We start from the raw sequence: 26,481 nt of genomic DNA, 5'->3' as shown, positions 1-26,481 counted from the left end.
GGGGACAGATTCAAAACCAATGCTAGGAAGTTCTTCTTACCCAACGGGTGGTGGACACCTGGAATGCGCTTCCAGAGGACGTAAAAGGGCAGCATACGGTACTGGGATTCAAGAAAGGATTGGACAATTTCCTGCTGGAAAAGGAGATAGAGGGGTACAGATAGAGGATTCCAGTTCAGGTCCTGGACCTGTTGGGCCACCGCGTGTGCGGACTGCTGGGCACGATGGACCTCTGGTCTGACCCAGCGGAGGCACTGCTTATGTTCTTATGTTCTTATTTCTGTTTGCAGCTCACCATGGGGCAGGAGCATAATAAGATTGCTCCTGAGCTGCTTCACCACTAGACAATGAGACTTCAAAAAGTAAATAAGTAAGTGGAGGGGTCCAGGAGGCGGGGTGGGTCAGCGAGATGAAAAACCATGAATAATCGAAGTCGTGAGTGCCACACCTGTGAATATGGAGGGGGACCTGTACTATTCCCAGTTGTGCTTCTGAAGACCAAGGTCTAGTACAGTGGTGGTGGCCTTTGGAAATGCAGCAAAACAATTACCCTCTGGTTTCTACTGCGGCCCGGAGCGCTAAATGCTCTGACTCTGCTCTGATGCTCATAGGAATTTGTGGCTTAGTAAGAAAGGGGGTGTGGTGGGCTAATTTTTAAATAGAATTTACTGCTTGTTTTTATCATGAATTCTTAAAAAGAAAGACTCCCCATGAAGTTCTCACCCAAGCTACTGAGGCATCCAGAGATTCTTGGGGCCCAGCCAGATATATTAAGCAAGGTGCCTCCGGTCTTCAGACTAGCCTACAGGCAGTAATGGGAAGGGAAAGTCCTTTTGTCACCTAAATATCCTTATTGCTTTCTTCCCTAGGTTGCTTTCTTCCCTAGGCTGCTTCCTTCCTGCTAGCCCCATGGAAAACCTATGTCAAGCTGTGTTGAACCTTCTTAGATTGTTCATTCGAATATGTGAAACTTCAAAAGCAGTGGAAGTTACAGTTAGAAAATTGTTTGGCCCATCCTCACACTGTTTTCTGATGGCGGTGCTGAGTACCTACAAAAGATTTCATGAAATCATTTTTATGCTGTTCTGTGGATGGAGGGATGGAGGTCTCCAATACAGATAGGACTGTTTCCCCCCCCTTTCACTACCACAGTTTCCAACAAAAGAGGAATTAAGGACATTAGGGGAAAAGGACATCTCAGCGGGGTTTTTTTTTTTACACAGTGCTCTCCATTACCCACTCTGCACTTCCGTAACTCTCTCTAGTCGCACTTCCTTCTAGCTCTGTATTGTCAACGTACTGCAACAGCATCCCATTAACTGAAAGACTCCTCTTAGTCCAAATGTTTGTAATCTTTCTTGGATAAGTACAGCACTGTGTGGTGGCAACGTCCCCCATGTCAAAGGAATGGCTGCGTTTTGTTTTACCTTCTAGAGGTAATGTCAGGAGACTACAGAATTTGGACTCCTGATGTCCCAGTAGAGGCTTTTTGTCCGAGTGTTGGGCTGTGGCCGAATTATGGGAGTCAAGTGTGTCCTCTTTTCTTTGACACCTCAGTTCCAAAGAGGCAAAAGCTCCCATGAGTCGATCAATGTTATGTTTAGACCTTGAGACTGGCCTCCACTTGTTGGACAAAGTGCTCTGGTTGCTGTGGAGGCTGCAATTATCACCCTCTTGGCTGTTCGTGGTGCTAGGGGAAGAGGAGGCACTGCTCGGAACGGAGCCACAATTAAATTCCATTAGCTCGTTCCTCACTACCACTTTTGGGTTGACTTGCGGCGGAACTCCATTTTGAACAGCATTACTCCCATTTGTCTGTGAATAGACATTGCTGACGGTGGCCAACTTGCCTTGGGAATTGTTACAGATCTTATACCTCACCATCAGGATGACGATGAAAACCAACAGAGTCGTAACAATGATCCCCCCGATGACTAAAATCATAGTTCCTCCCAAGAACTGGCTGTGCATGGACTGACACTGAGGATAGTCATCTTTGGTGAAGAACTGGGCGCAGCCCACGATGTTGGTGGCAGTGAGGGTCGTTGCGGTGTCATCCCATATGGCCAAGACGCAGAGGTCATACGCTGTTCCAGGTACAAGGTTGTTTACCACGAAGGCTTTATTTGAAGCTGGAATCATCCTTCAAGAAAACAGAAAACCTATTAGTTTAAGTAATGCAAATATTTGTCAGCAGGCATTGCATAATATATAAATTCATATCGTTCTCATTAGTAAATACTGCAATGAAGCCAGTGGGGTAACCAGCAAGCCAAAAACAAAATGGCTACTTCGGAGCAGAGTCATCAACATAGGCTATCATTAAGAGAAGTTATTTTAGCATTAATTCATTCTATCTTAGCATAGATCCCGTTTTAACCTATGGGTCTTTTTTCTAAGCTGTGGTATTTGCTAACTCATACTTACCACAGCGGGGTAGGCTCAGGCAGCCCACGGTTTTTTGTTTTGTTTTATTTTATTCATAACCCGCTTTTCCCAAAGCGGCTCATAAGTGTTTTATCAGGATATAAACTGAAAAAAAACACCATCAACACCTTCTCTCTCATCAGGCAGCATTATGGGGTAAAGATCTAGAACAATTGCTTTCGCCTACTACTTATGGGGAATTCAGGATACGCCTAAAAACACATCTGTTCCTGAAGTATCTAGACAGCTGACCCGTACATCTCTTTCTCCTCAATAATGGTTCTCTTGACCTATTAACCACTTTCTTTCACCTCTTATAAGTTCAATCAATTTGTACCTTCGTTTAATCTTTTGTAAACCGCATAGAACTTCACGGTCCTGCGATATATAAACTGTTATTATTATTATAAGTATAAACATATATAATAAAAAGTACATAAAATACATATTATAACAGTCACACAAATAAGAGACCAGCACTTACACCTAAATAGCTGCCTTAATGCCCATATTTCATATTGCAAAATAAGTGTCTCTTCAATAACTCCTTTAACCCAACAAGATTACATTGCGTTCTGATATATAAAGGTAGGCGATTCCATTTCTGGAGTCCTCTACAGGAGAACGTAGTCGCATGTGAGGAAGTCAATCTCAGGTCCCTTACAGATGGCAAAGATAAATCGCCATGATGGACAGAGCGCAATTTTGACAAAGGGACGTAAGCATGAATAGTACCCACCAGACTTGCAGGAGCCAAACCATTCAAACACAAATATACCATCGCAAGCAACCTGAAATGTGTACGATCTTCTAATTTCAGCCAGTATAGCTTCACATAGTATTCAGTGACAGGCTCGGTCCTTTCCAAACGACCTGTAATGCACTCAACAAATTTCCTGGTAAACCCAAGAGCACAAGGTTACAATAGTCCAGACATGATAGGACCATTGACTGCAAAATGACTCTGAAAATACCAGGAGACAAATATGGTCGAATTCTATTGAAAAGGCGTAATCTGAAAAGAAAAATCTTTATTTTAGGATCAGTGTGCGCTGTCCAAGTGCTAAAATTTGGAATTTATTTTTTAGGGCTGGTCTGAGGGCAGAGAGTAGGCATGTTCTGCGCTAATTGGTTATTGCAGCTGTTTTGCTGCGTGCTAATCGATTAGCACGCGGTTAGTGCGCGAGCCCTTACCAGCTTCTAAATAGCTGGTGGTAGGGGCTCATGCACTTATGGGAAAACGGAGCACATGGCTATCAACAGAGAAAACGGGAAATACCTGCCATTTTACCCCTGTGGATAAAATGGCCTTGGTGCACAGGAATGACTTGTGTAAGGACAAGCTAAGGCCACTCTTTACCGTCAACTTAAGAAAAAGTTTAAAATCGTTACTTCTAGGATGCAAGTGAAATGGAAGAAAATACTCCTCAAATATACCATACAGATCACACACAGTGAAACAGGACATTCTGAAGAAATGACTTTGGAGCCCTTTTATCAAAATTTAGAGCATGTTAATAGACATTAGCACGCACTAAGGGGAGAATTCATCAAGGGGCGCTAACCGATTTATCACACACTAATGATTAGCCTGCGCTAAATGCTAAGACGCCTATAGGAATATAATTGGCATTTTAGCATGTAGGCCCGGATTCTCTAAATTGTGCTGTTGTTGGCGGCCATCTTAAAAAGCAGCCGCCGATCGCAATGTCAGTCACATGACGGCACCGTTTAGAGAATAATCACGCCTCTGGGAAAGGTAGGCACTGGAAAGGTATGCCGCAGCTTTCAAGGCCTACATTTCCAGTACCTACCTTTGACATGAATTGTGCCTCCATAGGCGCCTTATTACATTACATTACTGATTTCTATTCCGCCTCAACCTTGCAGTTCTGGGCGGATTACAAAAGAGACAACTGGACATTTCCAGGATAATTACAGAGAGAATTCTGGTCATTTCCACGAGAAGTTACAAGAATAATGGAGCTGTATATTTCAAGAGCTACAAGATGCTGTATAAATAGGAAATAGTGCAGATCCAGTATATATACCGTTAGGGAAGCAGTTGACATGCTTGAGGCTAAAGAGAAGGGAACTGGTGAAGGGGGGAGGAGGGGGGGAGTTGCGTTGAGGGGGGTCCGGTTGGGGTTAAGCCATCTGTATAAATTTTTTGAATAGGTGGGTTTTGATTTCTTTGCGAAAATATTTGTAGTCGTTTGTTGTTATCAGCAGGTTGGAGATAGTATGGTCCAGTTTCGCTGCATGCATCCACTTCCAGAGTTAGGCCTATGGAGATGTGATAACTGGTGTCGGTAGGTGCCTTGAAAACTAGTTTAAAATATCATTTAAATGGCATCTTCACTTAACTTAGGCATTGGTAGGGCACCTACCAGTGTCTAGGTTAAGGCGCCATTTACAGAATATGGGCCTTAGCACGCTAAATCGGTTAGTGCCCCTTGAATTCCCCCATAAGCTTTTATAAAAGAGCCCCTTTAAGATGAATTTTCAATTCAGGTGCTTCGCCCATGTCAGAAAAAAAGATAACGCAGGTAAAGAGACCTTAGCATGCGTGGGAAAACTGCAGCAAGTAACATATATGTTACATAAAATCCCTGAATACCTAATAGTGTAGCTTTATTAACGAGGGGCAGTCTACATCAAGGGCCTTACATCCAGTCCAGCGATTTTCCACTTTTTTTTGTTCCGTCAGAAACATACAAAAAAGGTAGCAAATCGATGGACTAAGTGCATACTCGATGAAGACTACCCCAACTTTGTTGACTGGGATGAGAACTTTACAGCGGCCCCTCGTATTTTGTCAATTGTAGGTCAAAACAGAGTACAGAGTGGTAAATTTCACACTAAAACTAATCATTTAAAATAATTTACAAAATACATTAAAAAAATTAGTTTTAAAAACGTGTGGGGAGGACAGGAATACTGCTAAGGATGTTTAATGTTGTCAAACTGAAACTGGAAGGAACAACTGTGGGCCAGATGATTATAAGTTGTCTGTGTTGCAAATATGATCCCAGCCTCATACTCGTTAAAAGACGTCAATATATGCAGGTAAATTGGGGAAATCCCTTTTCTTCAAATTCACTGAGCTTTGGAACAACCTCCCTGCCCCGCTGCGGAACCTAGGCTCATTCCAATTATTCCGAAAGCATCTAAAAACCTGGCTTTTCTCCAAAACGTAAAGCTATCTATTTAAAATGTAAAGCTACATATCCTCTTCATAACCTCTAATTTCTTATTATGTCCTTCCCTCATTTATTGAATTACCTGTAAACCGTGTCGAGCTCTATCTTTATGGAGATGATGCAGTATACAAACTTAAGGTTTAGTTTAGTTTCTCTTCCTCTCTCTCTCTTTTTCTCTCTCTCTTCTTCTCTTTTTTTCTCTCTCTTCCTCTCTTTTTTTCTCTCTCTTTTCCTCTCTCTCTCTTTTTTCTCTCTCTCTTCCTCTCCTTTTTATTTTCTCTCTCTTCCTCTCTCTTTTCTCTCTCTCTCTCCCACTCTCTTTTTTTTCTGTCTCTCTTCCTTTCTTTTTTTCTTTCTCTCTTCTTCTCTCTCTCTCTCTCTCTCTCTTTTTTTCTCTCTTTCTCTTTCTCATTCTCATTAAATTAGGGAAATCTCTTGTCTTCAAATTCACTGAGCTTTGGAACAACCTCCCTGCCCCGCTGCGGAACCTAGGCTCATTCCAATTATTCCGAAAGCATCTAAAAACCTGGCTTTTCTCCAAAACGTAAAGCTATCTATTTAAAATATAAAGCTAGCTATCCTCTTCATAACCTCTAATTTCCTATTATGTCTTTCCCTCATTTATTGAATTACCTGTAAACTGTGCCGAGCTCTATCTTTATGGAGAGATGCGGTATACAAACTTAAGGTTTAGTTTAATTTCTCTTCCGCTCTCTCTCTCTCTCTTTTTTTTTCTCCTTTTTTCTCTCTCTGTCTCTTCCTCTCTTTTTTTCCTCTCTCTCTTCCTCTCTTTTTTCTCTCCTTTTTTTCTCTCTGTCTCTTCCTCTCTTTTTTTCTCTCTTTCTCTTTCACATTCTCATTAAAAGGCGTCATGTACGCAGGTAAATTAGGGAAATCCCTTGTCTTCAAATTCACAGAGCTTTGGAACAACCTCCCTGCACCACTGCTGAACCTAGGCTCATTCCAATTATTCCGAAAGCATCTGAAAACCTGGCTTTTCTCCAAAACGTAAAGCTATCTATTTAAAATGTAAAGCTAGCTATCCTCTTCATAACCTCTAATTTCTTATTATGTCCTTCCCTCATTTATTGAATTACCTGTAAACCGTGCCAAGCTCTATCTTTATGGAGATGATGCGGTATACAAACTTAAGGTTTAGTTTAGTTTAGTATGTTCCTTGCGACTCTGGCCAAGTCACTTAACCCTCCCATTGTTCTAGGTACCAGATTAGGACCAGATTCACTAAGGGCATGGATCGGATCCGATCTGTGAGTGATCCGATCCGTGTCCGGGGGGCTGATTCACAAATCGCCCTCATACAAATGAGGGCGATCAAAATCACGCCCCCAACCGACCGCCCAGATTGCTCTATAGCGATCCCGACACATGCACAGACCATCTGTAGATGACCTGCGCAAGTGCTGGCCCTCCGTGCCCGGCAGAGCAGGAAACTACTTTTTTTTTCTTCGCAAGCCCATGGTTTTAACCTGCTTTGAACTCGCGGGTTAAAAGCTGGGCTTGCACTGCGGGGAAGGACAGGAGATCGGGCCAGAGAGCAGAGAAGCAGGGCAGAGAGCAGGCGGCAGAAGGCAGGGCAGTTGGAAAGGACCTGAGCGACTGGTCCTCAGCAGTCGCTTATTTTTGGATCGGTCAGCCCAGTCGGTGTCCCTCATTTTGTTTAGTGAATCGCTGCCCTGCCTACGTTTGAATGCCGTTCCCCCTCATTTGCATGCGTGGATCGGAGGATGATCAGGACGGAGGTTAGTGAATCGGGTCAGAGGAAAATCGGGTCACAGGAAAATCGGGTCACAAAGGGGTCGCAAACTGATTGGTACACAATTGGTTTGCTTAGTGACAGGAAAACTCCATATCTAAGTTTAGATCAGATCTTAAAAAGTTTTTATTTAAAAAGTTTTTATTTAAAGATGTACGAGGAACAGCTGGATAAGCTGCAGCTGTACTCACTCGAGGAACGCAGAGAGAGGGGTGACATGATCGAGACATTCAAGTACCTCATGAGCCGCATCGAGGTGGAAGAAGATATCTTCTTTTTTAAGGGTCCCGCGGCAACAAGGGGGCATCTGTGGAAAATCAGGGGCGGGAAACTGCACGGGGACACCAGGAAATTCTTTTTCACTGAAAGGGTGGTTGATCGCTGGAATAGTCTTCCACTTCAGGTTATTGAGGCCAGCAGCGTGTCTGATTTTAAGGCCAAATGGGATAGACACGTGGGAACTATTCACAGAGAAAGGTAGGGGAGGTTCATTGGGGTGGGCAGACTAGATGGGCCGTGGCCCTTATCTGCCGTCTATTTCTATGTTTCTATATAATAGGTAAGATAATTAAAAAGTGAAAATATATTTTATTTTCCCCCTTCCTTTTGTGCTCTCCCTTTTACCCTTCTTTTTGTTTAAAAAAATTGTATTTCTTCCCCTCATTCCTTTTATGTCTCCCATATTTGGTTTTATCTCTCTTGTAATTATGTCAATTTTTAACAAACCAGGCAAAGTTTATTAATAAAATACAACCGCTGAAGTGAGTCTTGTAATTTACCTTACAGTTTCAACGGCTTGTTTGTGACTTTAACTGATTCTCTTATCATTTGGGACCCCTGATGAAGGTGTGTTTTCCGAAACACAGACCGTGTCGGGTCCATTGGTTCATTTGTTTTTAACCGCATTTTATTAACAAGCTTTGCCTGCATCATTGTACGCCCGTCTGCAGTTTTTCTTGTTTTGGTTTGTCTTCATATTCCCGACTGCAGACTCTATTGGTTCTCCCCTTACATTGCCAATTTGTTTTATTGTATACCGCTGAGATTCTCCTAGATAGACGGTATATCAAAAGCGAAATAAACTTGAAACTTACCCCCTATTTTACGAATGCATAGCGTGGGTTTTAGTGCCAGCAGTGGCAGTAACTGCTCCGACGCTCATAAGAACATAAGAAGTTGCCTCCACTGGGTCAGACCAGAGGTCCATCGCGCCCAGCGGTCCGCTCCCGCAGCGGCCCATCAGGGTCCATGACCTGTGAAGTGGTTTCTGACTATTCCTATAACCTACCTCTACTTCTATCTGTACCCCTCAATCCCCTTCTCTTTTAGAAACCTATCTAGACTCTCCTTGAACCCCTGTAGCGTGCTCTGGCCTATCACAGCCTCCGTGAGCGCGTTCCATGTGTCCACCACCCTCTGAGTGAAAAAGAACTTCCTAGCATTTGTTCTAAACCTGTCCTTTTTCAATTTCTCCGAGTGCCTCCCCACAGCCTGAAGAATTTGTCCCTGTCTACCTTCTCTATGCCCTTCATGATTTTGAAGGTTTCTATCATGTCTCCTCTAAGTCTCCGCTTTTCCAGGGAGAATTCCTATGAGCGTCGGTGCAGTTACCGCTGCTGCCGGCGCCAAAACCCTCGCTATGCGTTCGTAAAAGAGATTAGTTTGTGAGCCTGCCAGGACAGATGTGGAAAATACTTAAGAGTACCTGATTACTACTCAATGAATTGTAAACCGCTTTGGGTGAATCTCTTCACGAAATGTCAGTTAATAAATCCCAATAGGTAAATAAATAAAATAACGGGCCCTTTTGCCATACAGTGGTAAAAGTGGCCTTAGCGCGCCCTTCCAAGGGGCCCTGCCCAAGTTTGAGTATTAATGGCCACTTAGGGCCGTATTCTCCAAATGGTACTTACATCGGCGACTACTTACAAAAGTGGCGCCAATCACGTTCAATCATGCAACAGTGCCATTTGGAGAATTGCAGCTAAATGAAATTAAAGGGGGAAGATCTTAAATGTTAGGCAGGCACATTTAAAGTAAACCCTAGAGATTATTGGGAGCCAGTGAAGTTTTAACAAAAGTGGGGAAACTTGATCATATTTGCCTTTTGCAAAGATCAACCTAGCTGCAGTATTCTGGATCTGTTGAAGTCTTTGAAGACTTTTCTTGGTTAGACTTAGACCGAATTGCAATAATCCAACCTCGAAAGAATGATTGATTGTACGAGGACAGCAAAATGTTGTTGGTGGAAGCAGGATCTCACTTTCCTCAGCATATGGAGACTAAAGAAGCATTAAAAAAAAAAAACCAGAGAATTAAGATGGTCATTGAATAAAAGTGTTGAGTCTATAATGACACCCAGAACTTTACTTGAGATTTCAATCTGCAGTGAAGATCCAGATGGCAATGAAATGGACGAAATCACTAAAAATCCACCTATTCGACAAATTTACCTAATCCTCCAAATCTGCGTGACACCTACCTCATCTTACACGCCTCTTCCTCCTTCCCTATGCCACCTCATCACATAACTGTCTTTCTACCTCGCCCCAATTCTAGTTGATGTTACCTTGCTGTCTTCACAGCATCTGTTGCATCACCTTGAACTGAAAAGGTATGATGGGATATACCACACCCAATATTATAATAGCCAAGCAGTGGATACAGCAACCAAACCAATAATATTGCAGTCTGAGTGATAGATGCCGGTCTCTTCAAGCTGAATAATAATAATAACAATTTATTTATATATCGCAAAAGCGTGAAGTTCTATGCGGTTTACATCATTTACAAATACGTCATTTAAAATACAATAGAATTGAAGAGAATTAGAAAATTAAAACCAATGAGTAAAAAACCCTAAGAGATCTGATTATTGCATAATAAAAATTTTACAAATTACCTAAATATTTCAAAAACAGATGTGTTTTTAAATGTTTTCTAAATTCCCCATCAATTTCAGTAAGCCTAAGCAGTTGATCTAACTCTTTGCCCCATGCTGAGGATAATTTTGAAGTTTACATCCTTTAATCTAATCTAATCTTAACTTCTATTTCTGCGTCGCTCATACCTAGGTAGGCTCAAGGCGACTTAAAGAGGGGGGTGAGGGAGGAGAAGGGGGAGGAGGGGTGGGAGAAGAGAAGAGGAGGGGTGAGGAGAGGATACAGGTGATTAAGTGTCAAATAGATGAGTTTTCCAATAAATGAGTTTAACAGGCGGGGGAACAAAATTCAAGTCTGAGCTTCTTTTATGTCTGTTAGTTGTAAACAAAAAAAGCTCATTTATAGATTTGGGAGTCAAACCAAACAGAGCCTTAAAACAAAAGCAACCGAGTTTGAATTTCACACGCGCCTCCACTGGTAACCAATGCAACATCTGGAAACGACTTTCTTCTCATACTACCTATTCTTATGTTTGTCTGCTCTGTGCTTCAGCTCTGTCTGATCGCAGCGTGCTTTTTTCTGTTTATTTTAGATTCTATCAAGCTTCTCACTATGGAGCCTCTCTGCTCTGCTGCACCCATACGGCTTGACATTTCTTTAACACACAAATTCAATCTATGTCTGCCTGACTCTGTAGTCGAGCCGTGCGTGCTTTTTGATTTACTCCTGTCTCTAAGCCTAATATTTTTTGTTTACTTCTTTTCCCTCTGAAGCCTGCATTATCACAAAACCACAAAAACCAAGTGGTACCGTTCTTGTATTTCTGAGATGAGGCAGAAGCAAGGCCGGGATAGGCTAGCTTGGTTGCTTGACAAAACATTTCAGCCTAATAGGTTAAGTCTCTCCTTCTTCTTTCCTGTTCTTCCCCCAAGGCAGCTCAACCATGGCCAAAGGAAAAGATGCATTGTTTTCCTAGCCCCATGCACTAAAATGGTGATGTAGAACAAAGGAAAGGGAACAGAAACCCCACGTAAAAGCTTTGAGCTGTTTTACGAGTCCTAGATGCATTTACAAGCTTTATTTTTAAAGTTTGTATTCCCAGCACTGGAGCGACACCTAGTGGGCCTAAACATACCCCTGAGGCATACCTCCACCCGGAGCCCGAAACACGGACCGTGTCGGGTCATCAACTGGATCCTTTCACAATAAGGACATTATTTTTACAGGACTTTTTATTCATGTGTTTCTACATGTATTTTATTTTAAGCTTATAGAAATAAAAGATTGTTTGTCTCAAGGTTGATATGTTCTATCCCATTTCCCGCTTTTTCTCTTTCTGCTAAAATGGTGATGAAAAAGAGTGTTTGTGGCTCTGTCAGGATCCTTGCTTTTTCAATTTGTTCAGAGGTATGAACCCAAAATGGTTTCATTCATTGCATTTTTATATTCATTTTGCCTGTCCTATTTTTAAATGGAGTTCTTTTTTATTCCTTTCATCGGATTATATTGTTAACCGCCTTGATCCTATTTGGCAAACTGAGTGGAATATAAAGATTTTTAATAAACATAAAACATTTTCAAATGAACACATGTCTTTATAAAGTATATCAGCCTCACCATTTTATCCTATGCTTTAGAATGGAATTTGAACTCAAGCAGAAAAGATACGGATTGACAGAACTTACTACGCAGAGTATCTATTAGAAGACAATTTTAATGTATAGATATGGGGATATAGAGATATAGGGATTCTGGAATCAGATGCCATCATTTTGAAAGATGATATCAGCAAGAGAGAAGGGCGTAGAGAGCAGACGCCAGGGGAAGACTGGGGAGACTTCAGAGGAGGAGTGACACTTTTTGAATGTGGAATCACTGTAGGTAACTTAAGACAGCTTTTCTTTACATTTATGAGCTGAGTAAGGGAAGGAGCTCAGGGATTCGGCAATACTCCGGAGAACACGGAGGAATTATTTAAGAGGGCACCCCCTTTAAATAACACCTCCAGGTGTATTACATTACATTATTACATTACATTAGTATCTTCTATTCTGCCAATACCTTTCGGTTCTAGGCGGATTACAAAAGAATTGGTCTGGGCATACCCAGTGAGATTACAAGACAGACAATTAGAAGAAGCATTAGGGTCCAGGGAAATATTGAGAAGGTTAGTTTGACTTGACAACTTTCCTGAATAACTTGGTTTTTAATTCTCTCCTGAAGGTTTTGTAGTTGGACATTGTGATCAGAAGGTTGGAGATGTGGTGGTCTAGTTTCGTTGCTTGGGTGGCTAGTAGACCGTCATGCATTATTTTATGTTATACGCTTTTGATTGGGAGGTGAGTGAAGGGGGCCTGTGTTCTCCTTGGTCTCAATGTGTTGTTCCTGGTTAGGTAATTGTTTAGATAGGTTGATCCATCGCCATTTGTAGAGTATGCGTGCTTCTACAGGGAGCCAGTGTGAGTCTTGGAAGGCAGTGGTAATGTGGTTGTATTTTTTCAACGAGTATATCAGTCTGAGGGCTGCATTTTGCACTATTTGCATTGTCCAAGATCTCAGCAATGGTCCAAGAGAAAATTTCTTTTCTCAAGTATTATACTGTACAGGGGTTTTCTGTGAGCTCTTCTGCCTGGTGCTATGTTGATGAGTTAATTTACATATGGTACAGCTCATTATCACAGTCACAGTGTCACATTGCATCTGATTTAGGGACAAACAGTACACAATGGTTCACAATAAATCCAAATTTTGCAGATTATTTCTAACTGCAACTCAGAATCACATTTTAATGTTCAATCAAAGTTGTTTACTGTGCATAGTTTCATAAACAGGTCCCAAACCGTGAGTAATCACACTGAGAACAGATGGTTCTTCAAGTTCTTTAAGTCAATTAGAGTTAAAATTATATTGGTTACATGAAGTCAATTATTTTATGAATTTCAGTAAGTTTGTCCTTAGACCTAAGATCTGAGATTGATTCAGCTTGACTTGTGTGTGGAGAGCTATGTTTAGGTGCCAGGAGGGTGGCTATATGATACCTACTGTAGTCTATACAGGAAATTAGGTTCAACCTCACCTTGAGTATTTCATTTAATTTTGGTCAGCATGGCACAAGAAAAGATGTGACAATGGAGTTAGAAAATGTTCAAAGAAGAGCGACCAACATGATAAAGAGGATGGAACTCCTCTCATATGAGAAAAAGCTAAAGAGGTTGGGGCTCTTCAGCTTGGAAAAGAGACAGTTGAGGGGGCATATGATTGAGGCCTACAAAATCCTGAGTGGAGTAGAACGGATAAAAGTGAGTCGATATTTTACTCTTTCAAAAATTACAAAGACTAGGCGGACACTCAAAGAAGTTACAGGGAAATATTTTGGAAACCAATAGGAGGAAATATTTTTTCACTCAGAGAATAGTTAAGCTCTGGAACGCATCGCCAGAGGTTGTGGTAAAAGTGGATAGCGTAGCTGGTTTTAAGAAAGGTTTGGACAAGTTCCTGAAATACAATATTTTTTTTAAATCCAGGCTAAGTGCCACGTTAAATCTTGGCTTGGTGTGCAGAAAAGTCCTGCGTTATAACACACTAAGCTCGGACTTTACCTCCCCCTTGCACACACAACAGTAGGCTTATAACGGAATCTGTGCACCCAGAAACCTTTATAGAACTGGTGCTGTGAGCACCATCAAGGCACCTAAAATGTGGTGCTCAGTTATAGGATTTCCGCAGTATATTTACTCTCCAAATTATCTTCTTGATCTGTGTTGGTGGCCCCTTTTACCGTTGGTCACTTGTGGTTAGCAACAGTGCCATAAGGAGGAGGGAGGCTGGCGCCACGCTGTGTACCTCTCGAAATGTTCACCGGCGCAAGAAGAACTTTCCACCTGTTTCTCATGCCAGCTCGGCGCCCTTCTGACGTCATTCCCTGGACCCATGACCCAGATGTGACATCAGAATGGAGCTGGGGCTGGCACAAGCAGCAAGGAAGATGCCTTCTCATGCTGGTGAAGTTTTAAAGAGGTACACGGGGGTGGAGAGAAGGGGATGGCACCCGGGTCGGTCCACACACCCTGGTTAGCAGTGGTGTACCTGGTGGGGCAGGAATCCAGGCCAGAGCACCCCTTCCTCTAGCCAGAGCACCCCTCCCTCCTCCTCCAGGCAGTGGATTGGTTGCGGAGTTGTGGACTGCCTGCATGTGGCCATTGGCTCTGCTGGTTCCCCATCTTGGAGCAGGAAACTGACATCAGAGGGGGTGGGGCCAGCGGAGGCAATAGCCAGACTCAGGCTGACCGCAGACATGTGACCTTCCCGGTCTCTCTGCGGACCACCACCCGCACCCCACCCATAATATGCCACTGGTGGTTAGATCTGTGCAAAGCTAACCTTCCCAAGTGCAAGGCTCCTCAGTTCCTCTTCTCTGGGATCTGTTCCACAGAGCAATCTCCCCACAAAACCTCCTCCTTCAGTGAAGCTCCTGGCCGGGGCCTCCCTCACTCCTCCTGCTACCTCCAGCTCTCAATTTCACTCCTTGCTTCTAAACACCTCACTTGCATATTATATAAGGACTAAATAGAGCAAGAAACATCGTTATTCACATTGTCCAATGTGACTCAGACAAGAGGTCATGGATTGAAGCTGAGGGGCACCAGGCCCAGGACAAATATCAGGAAATTCTGCTTCGCACAACGAGTGGTGGACACTTGGAACGCATTCCCGGAGGAGGTCGTGATGGAGACCACTATTCCGGGATTCAAGGGCAAGTTGGATGCACACCTTCTCGCAAATCACATTGAGGGATACGAGTAAACAAGGTTTCTCAACAGGGAACACCTGGCTTGGCCTCCGCGGGTGCGGGTCGCCGGACTGGATGGACCTAGGGTCTGATCCGGCGAAGCCATTTCTTATGTTCTTATGTTCTTACTATAATATTCAAAAGACTGATGTTAGCATTTAAATCCTTCCATGGCATGGTGGTGGGCTACGTGATGGCCAAGCTTCCTCTGTACGTACCGAATAGGTCCCTCCGCTCCCAGGATGAAATGCACCTCAAAAGGCCCCCCCTGGTCGTGCCCTTCAACTGCAAACCACCAAATGACGTTTCTACTCCCACTTCATACCGAGCCACTGAATCGACTGTCCCGCAGATTAGATCCCTTGAAGGACTCCTCAACTTTAAGAAAACAATAAAATCATACCTCTTCACCTAACTCCCATGACCGATAGATTACAAAGAAATGTATATTGATACAAGATCCTCGGTATGTGTCACATTAGGATAAAAACTTGTATTGAAAAATCTTGCACCGTAAGAATGAGAAATTTAACCTGTAAACTGTATCTTACGGATATTGGTATTAGATCTGTAGTATGTGTCGAGTTAGGATAAAAACCTACCAGAAAAAAACAAACTTGTACTGTAGCTATGGCATATTGTAACCTGTTACTGTATATTATGTACATTAATCTGTAGCTCTTTGGGGAGGCCGGGATTGAAAACAAATTAAATAAATAAGAGCATAAGAACATAAGAATTGCTGCTGCTGGATCAGACCAGAGGTCCATCCTGCCCAGCAGTCCGCTCACGCGGCGGCCCCAAGGTCATGACCAGTGCTTCAAATGAGTCCAGTCTCATCAGTTTAGCAGGAACTTGTCCAACTTTGTATTGAATCCCTGGAGGGTGTTTTCCCCCTATAACAGCCTCCAGAAGAGCATTCCAGTTTTCTACCACTCTCTGGGTGAAGAAGAATTTCCTTACAAGAATCAAGGGAGGCTTCTTACTAGACACAAACTGACTAGGCCTTAAAATAAAAGGACACTCCACAACAGAGATCCTCACCAAAGAAATCACTCACCCATCCTAATGGTCTGTAACTTACAGAAGCATTGCAACCATCCTGCAGAAGGGGTACTGGAACAAATGGTATCTACTCTCTACATTAAAATGTTTTAGTGCTAAAACCAGAGCTCTGTACGAATCTGTAGACTTGTTTAAATGAAAGGCAATGAGTCCGATCGCTCAGCCTGTCAAATTACTAACGAGACATTAAAAATTCAAGAAATTATCTGATTGCTAACAAAAAGAACAGGTTCAAGAAAGAGTGATACTATTTTTCTTGGTGAAAGAAGTACGTATTAAATATAGATTGAGTTTAAACTGCAAACTACAGAAGCCTGCAAGCATGCTGCTAGAATTCTTCATGTACAGTAATTAATAGAACTTTTGCATTAATCACCAAGAGCATGTCATCACATCATTTATATGGGTTGATATGTGGGGAAATTAGGCATTTCAATAATATTTACACTCCCGAACAGCACATGGACAGAGTATAACGGCATCAGTCCAGAATTAACAAATTTCACTGATCTAAATACCATGGGATGATGTTCCACCGGTTTGAGCAGTCTATTTATTTATTTATTTATTTATTCACTCACATTTCTTGTATAACTTCTAGAAGTTTCTACACAAGCAATTGAAACAGTCTATAAAAGCATAAAAAATGCAGACCATCAGCCCCCTCCCCTCAAAAACCTCAGTTCAATAGCAGATACTCCCCTTCCTCTCAAAGGCCCTTTCCTTATTTAGGTGCCAGTACCAACCCAACCACCTGGTAAGTCTAGGCATTGCCTAGGGTGGCAGAATTTGGCGGCAGCAACATGGCTCTGGTGGATGCAATAAGCTTCTCCGTTTCCCCCTCTTGATGTTGGGCCTGCCACTGCCATTTCAATCTCCTTCCAGGCCATCTGGAAGATTAAAGCATCATCAGTGCTGTGTGAACCCATGAAGTAGTGGGAAGCAGCAGCTGGTCCAGCAGGAAGAAGGGAAGAGGAGATGCAGGATACAATTCTGGAGGTCGCACCTTCAAAAATATATAAAAAGTCCAGAGGAAGGCTACTAAAATGGTGTGTGGTCTTCATCATAAGGCATACGGGACAGACATAAAGATCTCAATCTGTTTACTTTGGAGGAAAGGTGGGAGAGGAGAGATATGATAGAGACGTTTAAATACCTACGTAATGTAAATGCACATGAGTCGAGTCTTTTTTATTTGAAAGGAAACTCTGCAGTGAGAGGGCATAGGATGAAGTTAAGAGGTGATAGGCTCCAGAGTAATCTACGGAAATACTTTTTTACACAAAGGATGGTAGATGCATGGAACAGTCTTCCAGTAAAGGAGACAGAGCCTGAATTCAAGAGGGCCTGGGATAGGCACGTGGGATCTCTTGGAGAGAGAAAGAGATAATGGTTACTGCAGATGGGCAGACTAGATGGGCCATTTGGCCTTTATCTGTCATCATGTTTCTATGACCTCACAATGCAGATGTAAAGAACCGTGAAGGGGCTTAATCAAAAGGAACGTCCAAGTCCGTATTCATCTAACTCACAAGTTGTCCAAAGTTAAAAAAACAGCTTAGGACACATTTTTGAAAAATACATCCAAATTTTTTTTCGTTTTGAAAATCGTCTAAGTATACGTCCTGCTGATCTGATCGTCCAAGTCGCTAAATCGTCCATCTTTATACCACATTTTCGTCCAACTTTTCGTCCAAGTCAAAAACATCTAAACAAGCCCTGTTGGACAAGGGAGGGGTCTGCAAAGTGATGGACTGAACACCCAAACATGGTATCTAAATAGTGGGGTACCTTACAGGGCACTGCTATGAACTTCACAAAAAGGGTGCCATGTCTTCTCCTCCCTACAGCTCCCTTATAGGTCATGGTGAGCCCCCAAACCACCTCCAGAATCCCCTAGACCCACTTATCCACCACCCCAATAGCCCTTATGGCTGCAGGAGCCACTTATATGCCAGTACAAAGGGGTTTTGGGGGTGTAAAGGGGTGTGCACATGTTTCAATATCAATGCAGGAATTACAGGAGCTTATGGGCATGGGTTCTCCTCTCCATGGTTCCCTAACCCACCCCCAAGATGACTTAAGCCGCCTCTGGATGACTAGGCTTTCCTATCCCAGGCAGCCAGGTGATGATGGTCTGGAAGCTGAATTTTAAAGATGTGATTAATATTTTTATGGGGGTGGGTGGGGGTCAGTGATCACTGGGGTGGTGTGTAGGGGTCTGTTTTATGTGTTTGCAGTGCTTCTCTGGTGACTTTAGGTGGGTTTTTGTGACTTAGACCATGTTTTAAATGGTCTAAGTCACAACGTCCAAGTTCCGTCGATCTTGGGCTGTATAACTTTTGGTTATTCATGCAATACGACTAAGGGCTCCTTTTACAAAGCCGTACTAGGGCCTTAACGCACAGAATAGGGCCTTAATGCATGCTAAATTGCCCTGCGCGCTAGCTGCTACTGCCTCCTTTTGAGCAGGCGGTAGATTTTTGGCTAGCGCACCCTATAGCGCGCGCTAATCCGGTGTGTGCGATAAAACCGCTAGCGCACCTTCTTAAAAGGAGCCCTAAGTCTAAGCCGGCCCATGTCCCGCCCAAATCCCGCTCTCGACACTCCTCCTGACACGCCCTGTTTAGCTATGGTCGTTCAGCGGCACTATGAAGACCTGGGTCGTTTAGAAATACGTCCAAAACCCGGTTTGATTATCGGCACTTGGGCATTTTTGCCTGATGATCGTCCAAGTACCAACTCAGGCCGGTTTTTGGACATTTTTCTCTTTCAATTATGAGCCCCTTAGCCTATAGGAAGAGGAGATGCAAATGTTAAAGAGCCTTAACCAATAGGGAGAGGAGGAGATAGTGGATTCTGTGAATGGGCAGACTGGATTGGGCATTTGGCCTTTATCTGCCATCATGTTTCTATAACCAAAAAGCTCTATGACCTCACAATGCAGGTGTAAAGAGCCTTGGCCTATAGGAAGAGGAGATGCAAATGTTAAAGAACCTTAGCCAATAGGGAGAGGAGGAGATAGTGGATTCTGTGGATGGGCAGACTGTATTGGGCATTTGGCCTTTATCTGCCATCATGTTTCTATGGTACAGGATGAGTTTGGGAAGGAAGGAAAAATCAGAAGCTGGCCAACTGGGGTGGGAGCCAGAGGAGAAAGGGAGATATCTGACCATGGTGGGGTGGGGGGAGGTAACGGCTGAAGGTTCACTTAGAATGTCTAGCTTTGTTAGGGAACAGTCACGTTTTCACATTTTTCTGCACCACCCATTCTTTGTTTCCTTACCCATCTGCTCTGACGGCTTTTTCTCCATCTCTGTGACAAATTACATAGGCTTAGAGTATATGTCATAAGGTGACTTCTGTGAATCTTAAGTTAGACGGAATCCCTTGTTTTGTAAGCCAGGGCACACAAAATATTTTAAACATGATGTAGATGTGAGCCAAGACACTGGTTCAGGAAGCAGACACAGAAGGTCCAAGAAAGTTGCCCTGATTCTAACCACAGAGGACAGGTAGGGGCAGTGCAGAAAATTCTCTTGATACAACTCTCCCCACCCCCAACTTCATACAAACATACATTAGCCTCTAAGGGCAGACCTTAGGCAAGTAGCACACCATGGACAGCCTACAGCTTGAATAAAGTCAGAGGCACTTAATATCATATTAGCTATCTAGTTTCATTTGCAAAGTAATACAATACTTGTATCTATACCTTGGATATAGTCCCTGAAAGATCTCAGTCATTGGCCTTCAATCTCACACGCTGGAATGGTAAATTTCATCATTTGAGACGGACCACCTTTGACATAAGAACATAAGATTTGCTGCTGCTGGGTCAGACCAGTGGTCCATCATGCCCAGCAATCCGCTCACACAGCAACCCTTAGGTCTGGTTCAGCAGGAACTTATCCAGCCTTGTCTTGAATCCCTGAAGGGTGCTTTCCCCTATAACAGCCTCTGGAAGGGCGTTCCAGATTTCTACCACTCTCTGGGTGAAGAAGAACTTCCTTATGTTTGTATGGAATCTATCCCCTTTTAACTTTAGTGAGTGCCCTCTCGTTCTCTTCACCTTGGAGAGGGTGAACAATCTCTCTCTACTAAGTCTATTCCCTTCAATATCTTGAATGTTTCGATCATGTCCCCTCTCAGTCTCCTCTTCTCAAGGGAGAAGAGGCCCAGTTTCTCTAGCCTCTCATTGTAAGGCAACTCCTCCAGTCCCTTAACCATTTTAACATCTTAGGGTAACTCTGGTGAAAGTACTGGAAGCTTTCAGGAGCCATAATTAAATGCAGTAAAAGCATCTGAGATTGGACAATGGCATATCTGCCAGGACTAGGAACCTGGGGCGGAGTAGCCCCTCCAGGCAATGAGAGGACGAGTAGAGCGGTCCTGCATCCATTGGATCTGATGGTGCCCTGCCCCAGAACAGGAAGTTGACATCAGAGAGGGCAGGGGCCAGCGGAACCAACGGCCACCTTCAAGCAGGCCGTGGTTTTGCGACTGCTCCAGCACCGACTACTCTCTGGTAAGCTACCGAGGCCAGAGTTGTAGGCCCGAGTTTCTGTTTCTTCTCCACTGCCATGCTAATGGACCTCTGCTTTACCAAGACAGATAGGATTGTCATATTGCCATGCCCCTTCAGTCCCCAATGAGATTCTGGTCATCAACAGACTCCATGTTTTCAGGACAGCTCGATCTAGTCTGTGTTTTTACCTCATTTCTTGCACAAATCTATAGATCTGAATTCCCCAAGAAAAGTAGAACTATAAGTCTAGGCATGAATGGCAGGAAAACCCGGACCTGGATCACCATTTTCTAAATAAATAGAGCCAGTTTATTTATGTATTTATTCAATTTTCTATACCATTCTCCCAGGGGAGCTCAGAACAGTTTACATGAATTTATTCAGGTACTCAAGCATTTCCCCTGTCTGTCCCTGTGGGCTCACAATCTATCTAATGGACCTGGGGCAATGGGGGAATTAAGGAACAGCGTGGGTTTGAACCCACAACCCCAGGGTGCTGAGGCTGCAGCTTTAAGCACTGCACCACTCTAGAAATCAAAATGTAGCACAAATGAGCCAAGAAAAGGACAGTCAAGCCATTGTGACATCACTGATGAGGTTGGCTCTTATTGGTGGCATGAGACATTATGATGTCATAATACCAACTCTAGTTATCAGAGGCTTAAACTTTTCATACTATTCAGGGGAGCTCAGAACAGTTTAGATGAATGAATTCAGGTACTCAAGCATTTTTCCCGGTGGGTTCACAATCTATTTAATGTACCGGGGGCAATGGGGGTATTGAGTGACTTGCCCAGGGTCATAAGGAGCAGCGTGGGTTTGAACCCACAGCTCAGGATGCTGTGCCTGTTTATGTCATGGTGGCAATTGATAGCCCTTGAAATGGCAAGTTTTGGTTCTGTTCACCTCTGTAGCTATTGGGCACAAAGTGCTCCGAAGAAGAACCTGGTAAGGGAACCTCTAAACCTCTGAAGTGCACTTTCACTCCGTCTCTTTAGCGCGTTTGATGAGTTCCTCTCAGATCATCTTTTAGATTTCTCACAAAGCCCACACAGCACCAAAACCACATAAAACTAGACCATACTGCAACATTTGCTATCACACCAATATCATAAATTTGCACGTAAATAATTATGTGCTATCCTTGATTTTATTTTAGACAGAAGTGAAAATTAAAACATATTACTCTGCTAGGTTTCAGACATTAACTTCTGCATTGAAATGACATAAATTAGACTATTCTGTAACAAAAGATGGAAGCAGAGCATCAAGGCATTCAGGAGCAGAAGTTCAGATTAAGAAACCCTCAAGAAAATACCAGACATAGCCTCCAGAACGAGGAGGGGGGGGGTGTATGTCTGCCTCAGAAGATGCTGGAGAAGCTTCCTTCTACCCCACCTGCACTGAAGAGGCTGCTTGGGTGGAGTTTAGAACATGAAAACATAAGAGCTGCCATACAGGGATAAAGTGAAGGTCAATCGAGCTCAGTATCCTGTTTCTAACACTGGCCAGCCCAGGTCAGAAGTACCTGACAAGATCCCAAGGAGTAAAACAGATTTATGCTGCTTATTCTAGGAATAGGCAGTGGATTTCCACAAGTCTGTCTTAACAATGGATTATGGAATTCTCTTTTAGGAAGTGATCCAAACCTTTTTTAAACCCTGCTAAGCTCACTGCTTTCACCACATTCTCCGGCAATGAATTCCAGAGTTTAATTACACACTGAGTGAAGAAATATTTTCTCCAGTTTGTTTTGAATCCACCACTTAGTAGCTCCATTGCATGCCTCCTAGCCTAGTATTTTGGGAAATGGTAAATACCTGGTGGTCCAGAATGGGGCTGATGCAGGCAGGGATGCAGCATCTTTGCTCCTGCCCCTAGTTGCCTTTGAAAAATGACCACCATGACCTTTTGTGGCAGGGGAGAAGCATGGCTGTGTGCTGAAGGAGCATTATTTATATACTGCTTATAACCTAAGCAGTGTACAGTCAGGTACACTTCTCCCTCGTTATTCACGGGGGATAGGGGCAGAGGCGGACCGCGAATGGCGAAAAACCACGAATATCCGGCTCTGACCCACCCCCGCCTCCCTTCTGCCTTCCCCCGGTATCCCGGCCTTACCTGGTGGTCTAGCTGGTTTTCGGGGCAGGAGCGATCTTCCTACGCTCCTGTCCTGTGCAGATAGCCATTAAGAAATGGCTGTGGGGAGTTCCCGTAGTCTCTCGAGAGACTACAGGAACTCCCCACAGCCATTTCCTAATGGCTATCTGCACGGGGCAGGAGCGTAGGAAGATCGCTCCTGCCCCAAAAACCAGCTAGACCACCAGGTAAGGCCGGGATGCCAGGGGGAAGACAAAAATATGGGGGGAGGGAGGTTTCCCCCTCCCCCCAAAAAAAATTGTGATTATGTGAAATTGCGAGTGGGAAAACCGTGAATGGGGGAGGGGGAAGTATACTTAAGTATTTCTCTCTAGCTGTCCTAGCAGGCTCATAATCTGATTAATGCATCTGGAGCAATTGAGTATTAAGTGACTTGCATAGGGTCACAAGGAGCAGTACTGAGTTGAACCTGAAACTTCAGTGTGTTGAGGCTGCAGCCCTAACCACTAGGCCACTCCTATATCCCTCAAGGCCAGGGGGGATCAAGGGCTCCAGGGGTGATCTTTCTTTTAAAGTTTTAATAGCCAAAAATATTATGCGATCCTGGACTGATATTCGGCCAGAGCCGCATAACCTCTGGACAGCCAGGCCACCCGGCATTACGCCCCGAATATACAGAACATACAGCCTGGCTGCCGACGGCTGAATACCGCAGGGTTTATGTTTAAATCTTTTCATTCAAAGCGTATGCAAGAAAACAGATAACAACTTAGCTTACCGCATTCAATAAAGAATGCACTTACATTACGACTCCACCCCCCAAAACATACCTATACACACATTCCTGCACATACATGTCCAACAAGGTAAAATTATAACATCTATTTTAAGCGCTTAAAACCTAGGTTTGTGTGAGGAGTTTACAAAATTGGCCCCGCAGATGAAAAATTCAGAAAATAAAAAAGTTAAATGTAGCCCTTTCAGGACCAAGGGACATATTTGTCCCATAACTTTAAAATCCTATAAATTTTGATTGGGTCAGTTCTAAATTTGATATGTACGAATTCCATAGGATACTGCCTTTATGTAAACAAACTGGTTCCGACATTCATTCATTAGCGTCGTTGCCAGATTGACGAGAAGATTCACTTGCCACACTGTCCATAAGCCAGAAGTTTGATTTTTTTAAATAAAAATAATGATATTTCACAAAAAAAATCAATTTTTTGGCATCTGCAAGCCCTTTTTACCATAAAAATGTCGTCAAAACCACAAAAATTGGCCTACGATCCTTATGGTCCTGAAAGGGTTAAGAGATTAAGAGGTCCTTTGATTGTATTCTATGGGTGGCTTAGCATTTACCACGCGCTAGTCTTTGAGGACCCCTAAATGCATATATTACGCTGCAGCAGTTGTTGGGAACATGATTTCCGAATGGAAATCGATGTTATATGGACCGTTTTCTGGAGAAAGGTATGTCGACCTACTCTGTCGGCATCATTAACACGATCTTTATCCTCTATTGCTCACCGAGCGTACTGGACACCTTATGGGGTTTCCAGGCTGTCAGCGCAGGGATCTAATTTATGCTGGGCTTGTAAAACCGATGTGGGCACCCAGAGAGTGGTAGAAAACTGGAACGCTCTGCCGGAGTCTGCCGTAGGGGAAAACACCCTCCAGGGATTCAAGACGAAGATAGACAAGTTCCTGCTGAACCAGAACGTACGCAGCTAGGGCTAGTCTCAGTTAGGGCATTGGTCTTTGAGCGGACTGCTGGCCACGATGGACCACTGGTCTGACCCAGCAGCGGCAACTCTTATGTTCGGTTCATAGACAAAATCGCGCGAGACAACGGCGCGCCCACTGAGCGCAAGGTTGACGGCGCGCCGAAGAAAATCACTATTTTAAAGGGTTCCGACGGGGCGTGTGGTGGGGAACCCCCCTACTTTACTTAACAGACATCGCGCTGGCGTTGTGGGGGGGTTTGGGGGGTTGTAACCCCCCTCATTATACTTGAAACCGAACTTTTTGCCTGTTTTTTAGGGAAAAAGTTCAGTTTTAAGTATAATGTGGGGGGTTACAACCCCCCAAACGCCCCACAAGGCAGCGCAATGTCTGTTAAGTAAAGTGGGGGGGTTCCCCCCCGCATCACCCCCCGTCAGAGCCCTTTAAAATAGTGCTTTTCTTCGGCGCGCCGTCAACCTTGCGCTCAGTTGTTGGCGCGCCGTTGTCTCGCGCGATTTAGTCCCGTCACCCTTATGTTCTTATCATATGTTGTTTGGATGCCACGCTGTTAAAATGTTTTGGGATGAAGTCTAGCAACGAGTGCAAGAAATCTTTGGATTCTGTATAGAACTGACTTATGAAATTGTCATTTTTGCGTTCTGCTATCTTAAAGCATTTAGTTTAAAAAAAAAATATGTATAAGGCCAAATTATTTGATGTTCTTATGAATCTAGCAATTCAGCAAAGTCTGGAACGAACTCCCAAGCAGCTTACGACGGACTTAGCACACACTTTCAATTCAGGAAGGCACTGAAAACACATCTGTTCTTCTCACCGCGTCGATCTGTTACAACGCATTCATGTACACGTGTTATACACCTCTGTATCATTTCTAATATTACTGTAAGCCGCAATGATTCCTAGTCAAACATTTGCGGGATACAAGAATCAGTATGATATGCTTTATCCGAATGGACAAATAGTACAGTTCTTTCTTTTCCTGCATGGTGGGCCGCGGTCTGTCTTATGCATAAACAGGAAGAAGAAGCTGAAGTTGGGCGATGTTCAGTTCGATATTTTAAGAGGGTTTGGGCTCTTTTAGATGACTAGGGTAGAATACAATGCCAATTGCCTTGTCTTTCCTGTTGTACTCTCAATTCATTTACTTTTACAATTTTGTTGGGGGGGGGAGGGGAGAAGGGGTTTCGTCAGCCGTAAGGCGGAAGTCATTATGCCATTGTATAGATCCATGGTGAGGCCCCACCTGGAATACTGTGTGAAATTCTGGAGGCCGCATTATCGCAAGGATGTGCTGAGACTGGAGTCGGTGCAGAGAATGGCCACCTGGATGGTCTCGGGACTCAAGGATCTCCCATATGAAGAACGGCTTGACAAATTACAGCTTTACTCGCTCGAGGAGCGCAGAGAGAAAGGGGACATGATCGAGACGTTCAAGTATCTTACGGGCCGCATCGATGCGGAGGAAGATATCTTCTTTTTCAAGGGTCCCACGACAACAAGAGGGCATCCGTGGAAAATCAGGGGCGGGAAACTACGAGGTGACACCAGGAAATTCTTTTTCACTGAAAGGGTGGTTGATCGCTGGAATAGTCTTCCACTTCAGGTGATTGAGGCCAGCAGCGTGCCTGATTTTAAGGCCAAATGGGACAGACGCGTGGGATTTATTCACAGAGAAAGGTAGGGGAGGGTCATTGGGGTGGGCAGACTAGATGGGCCGTGGCCCTTATCTGCCGTCTATTTCTATGTTTCTATGTTTCTAAATGTCATTAGATCAATTGTGTTGAATTATTGTATTTTCTGAAATTCAATAAAGACATTTAAACAAAAAAAACAACAAACACATTCTCACCAGTTTAGCTTTAGCTGAAGAGACCACGTACAAATATCAGTTATTTAATGTGCTGTCTTTATTCTCATTATGCCTGTATGGATCGTACATACTGTGCGCCAGTCATGAATGCATAAAT

General features: G+C 43.6%; 1 protein-coding gene across 1 annotated transcript in view; it reads right to left on the bottom strand.

Moving 5' to 3' along the window:
* Positions 1-268: 268 nt before the first annotated feature.
* LRFN2 (leucine rich repeat and fibronectin type III domain containing 2) overlaps positions 269-26,481 on the bottom strand; it is a 371,642-nt gene continuing 345,429 nt past the window's right edge. The window contains exon 4 of the mRNA XM_033935646.1: positions 269-2,143. Coding sequence (XP_033791537.1) covers positions 1,216-2,143 — 928 coding nt within the window. The 3' untranslated portion in view covers positions 269-1,215. The remainder of the gene's footprint in view (positions 2,144-26,481) is intronic.

The sequence above is a fragment of the Geotrypetes seraphini genome, chromosome 3 (genome assembly GCF_902459505.1).
Source record: "Geotrypetes seraphini chromosome 3, aGeoSer1.1, whole genome shotgun sequence".
Lineage (NCBI taxonomy): Eukaryota > Metazoa > Chordata > Amphibia > Gymnophiona > Dermophiidae > Geotrypetes > Geotrypetes seraphini.
Note: the sequence above shows the minus strand (reverse complement) of the source record. Positions and strands in the feature narration are given on the sequence as shown.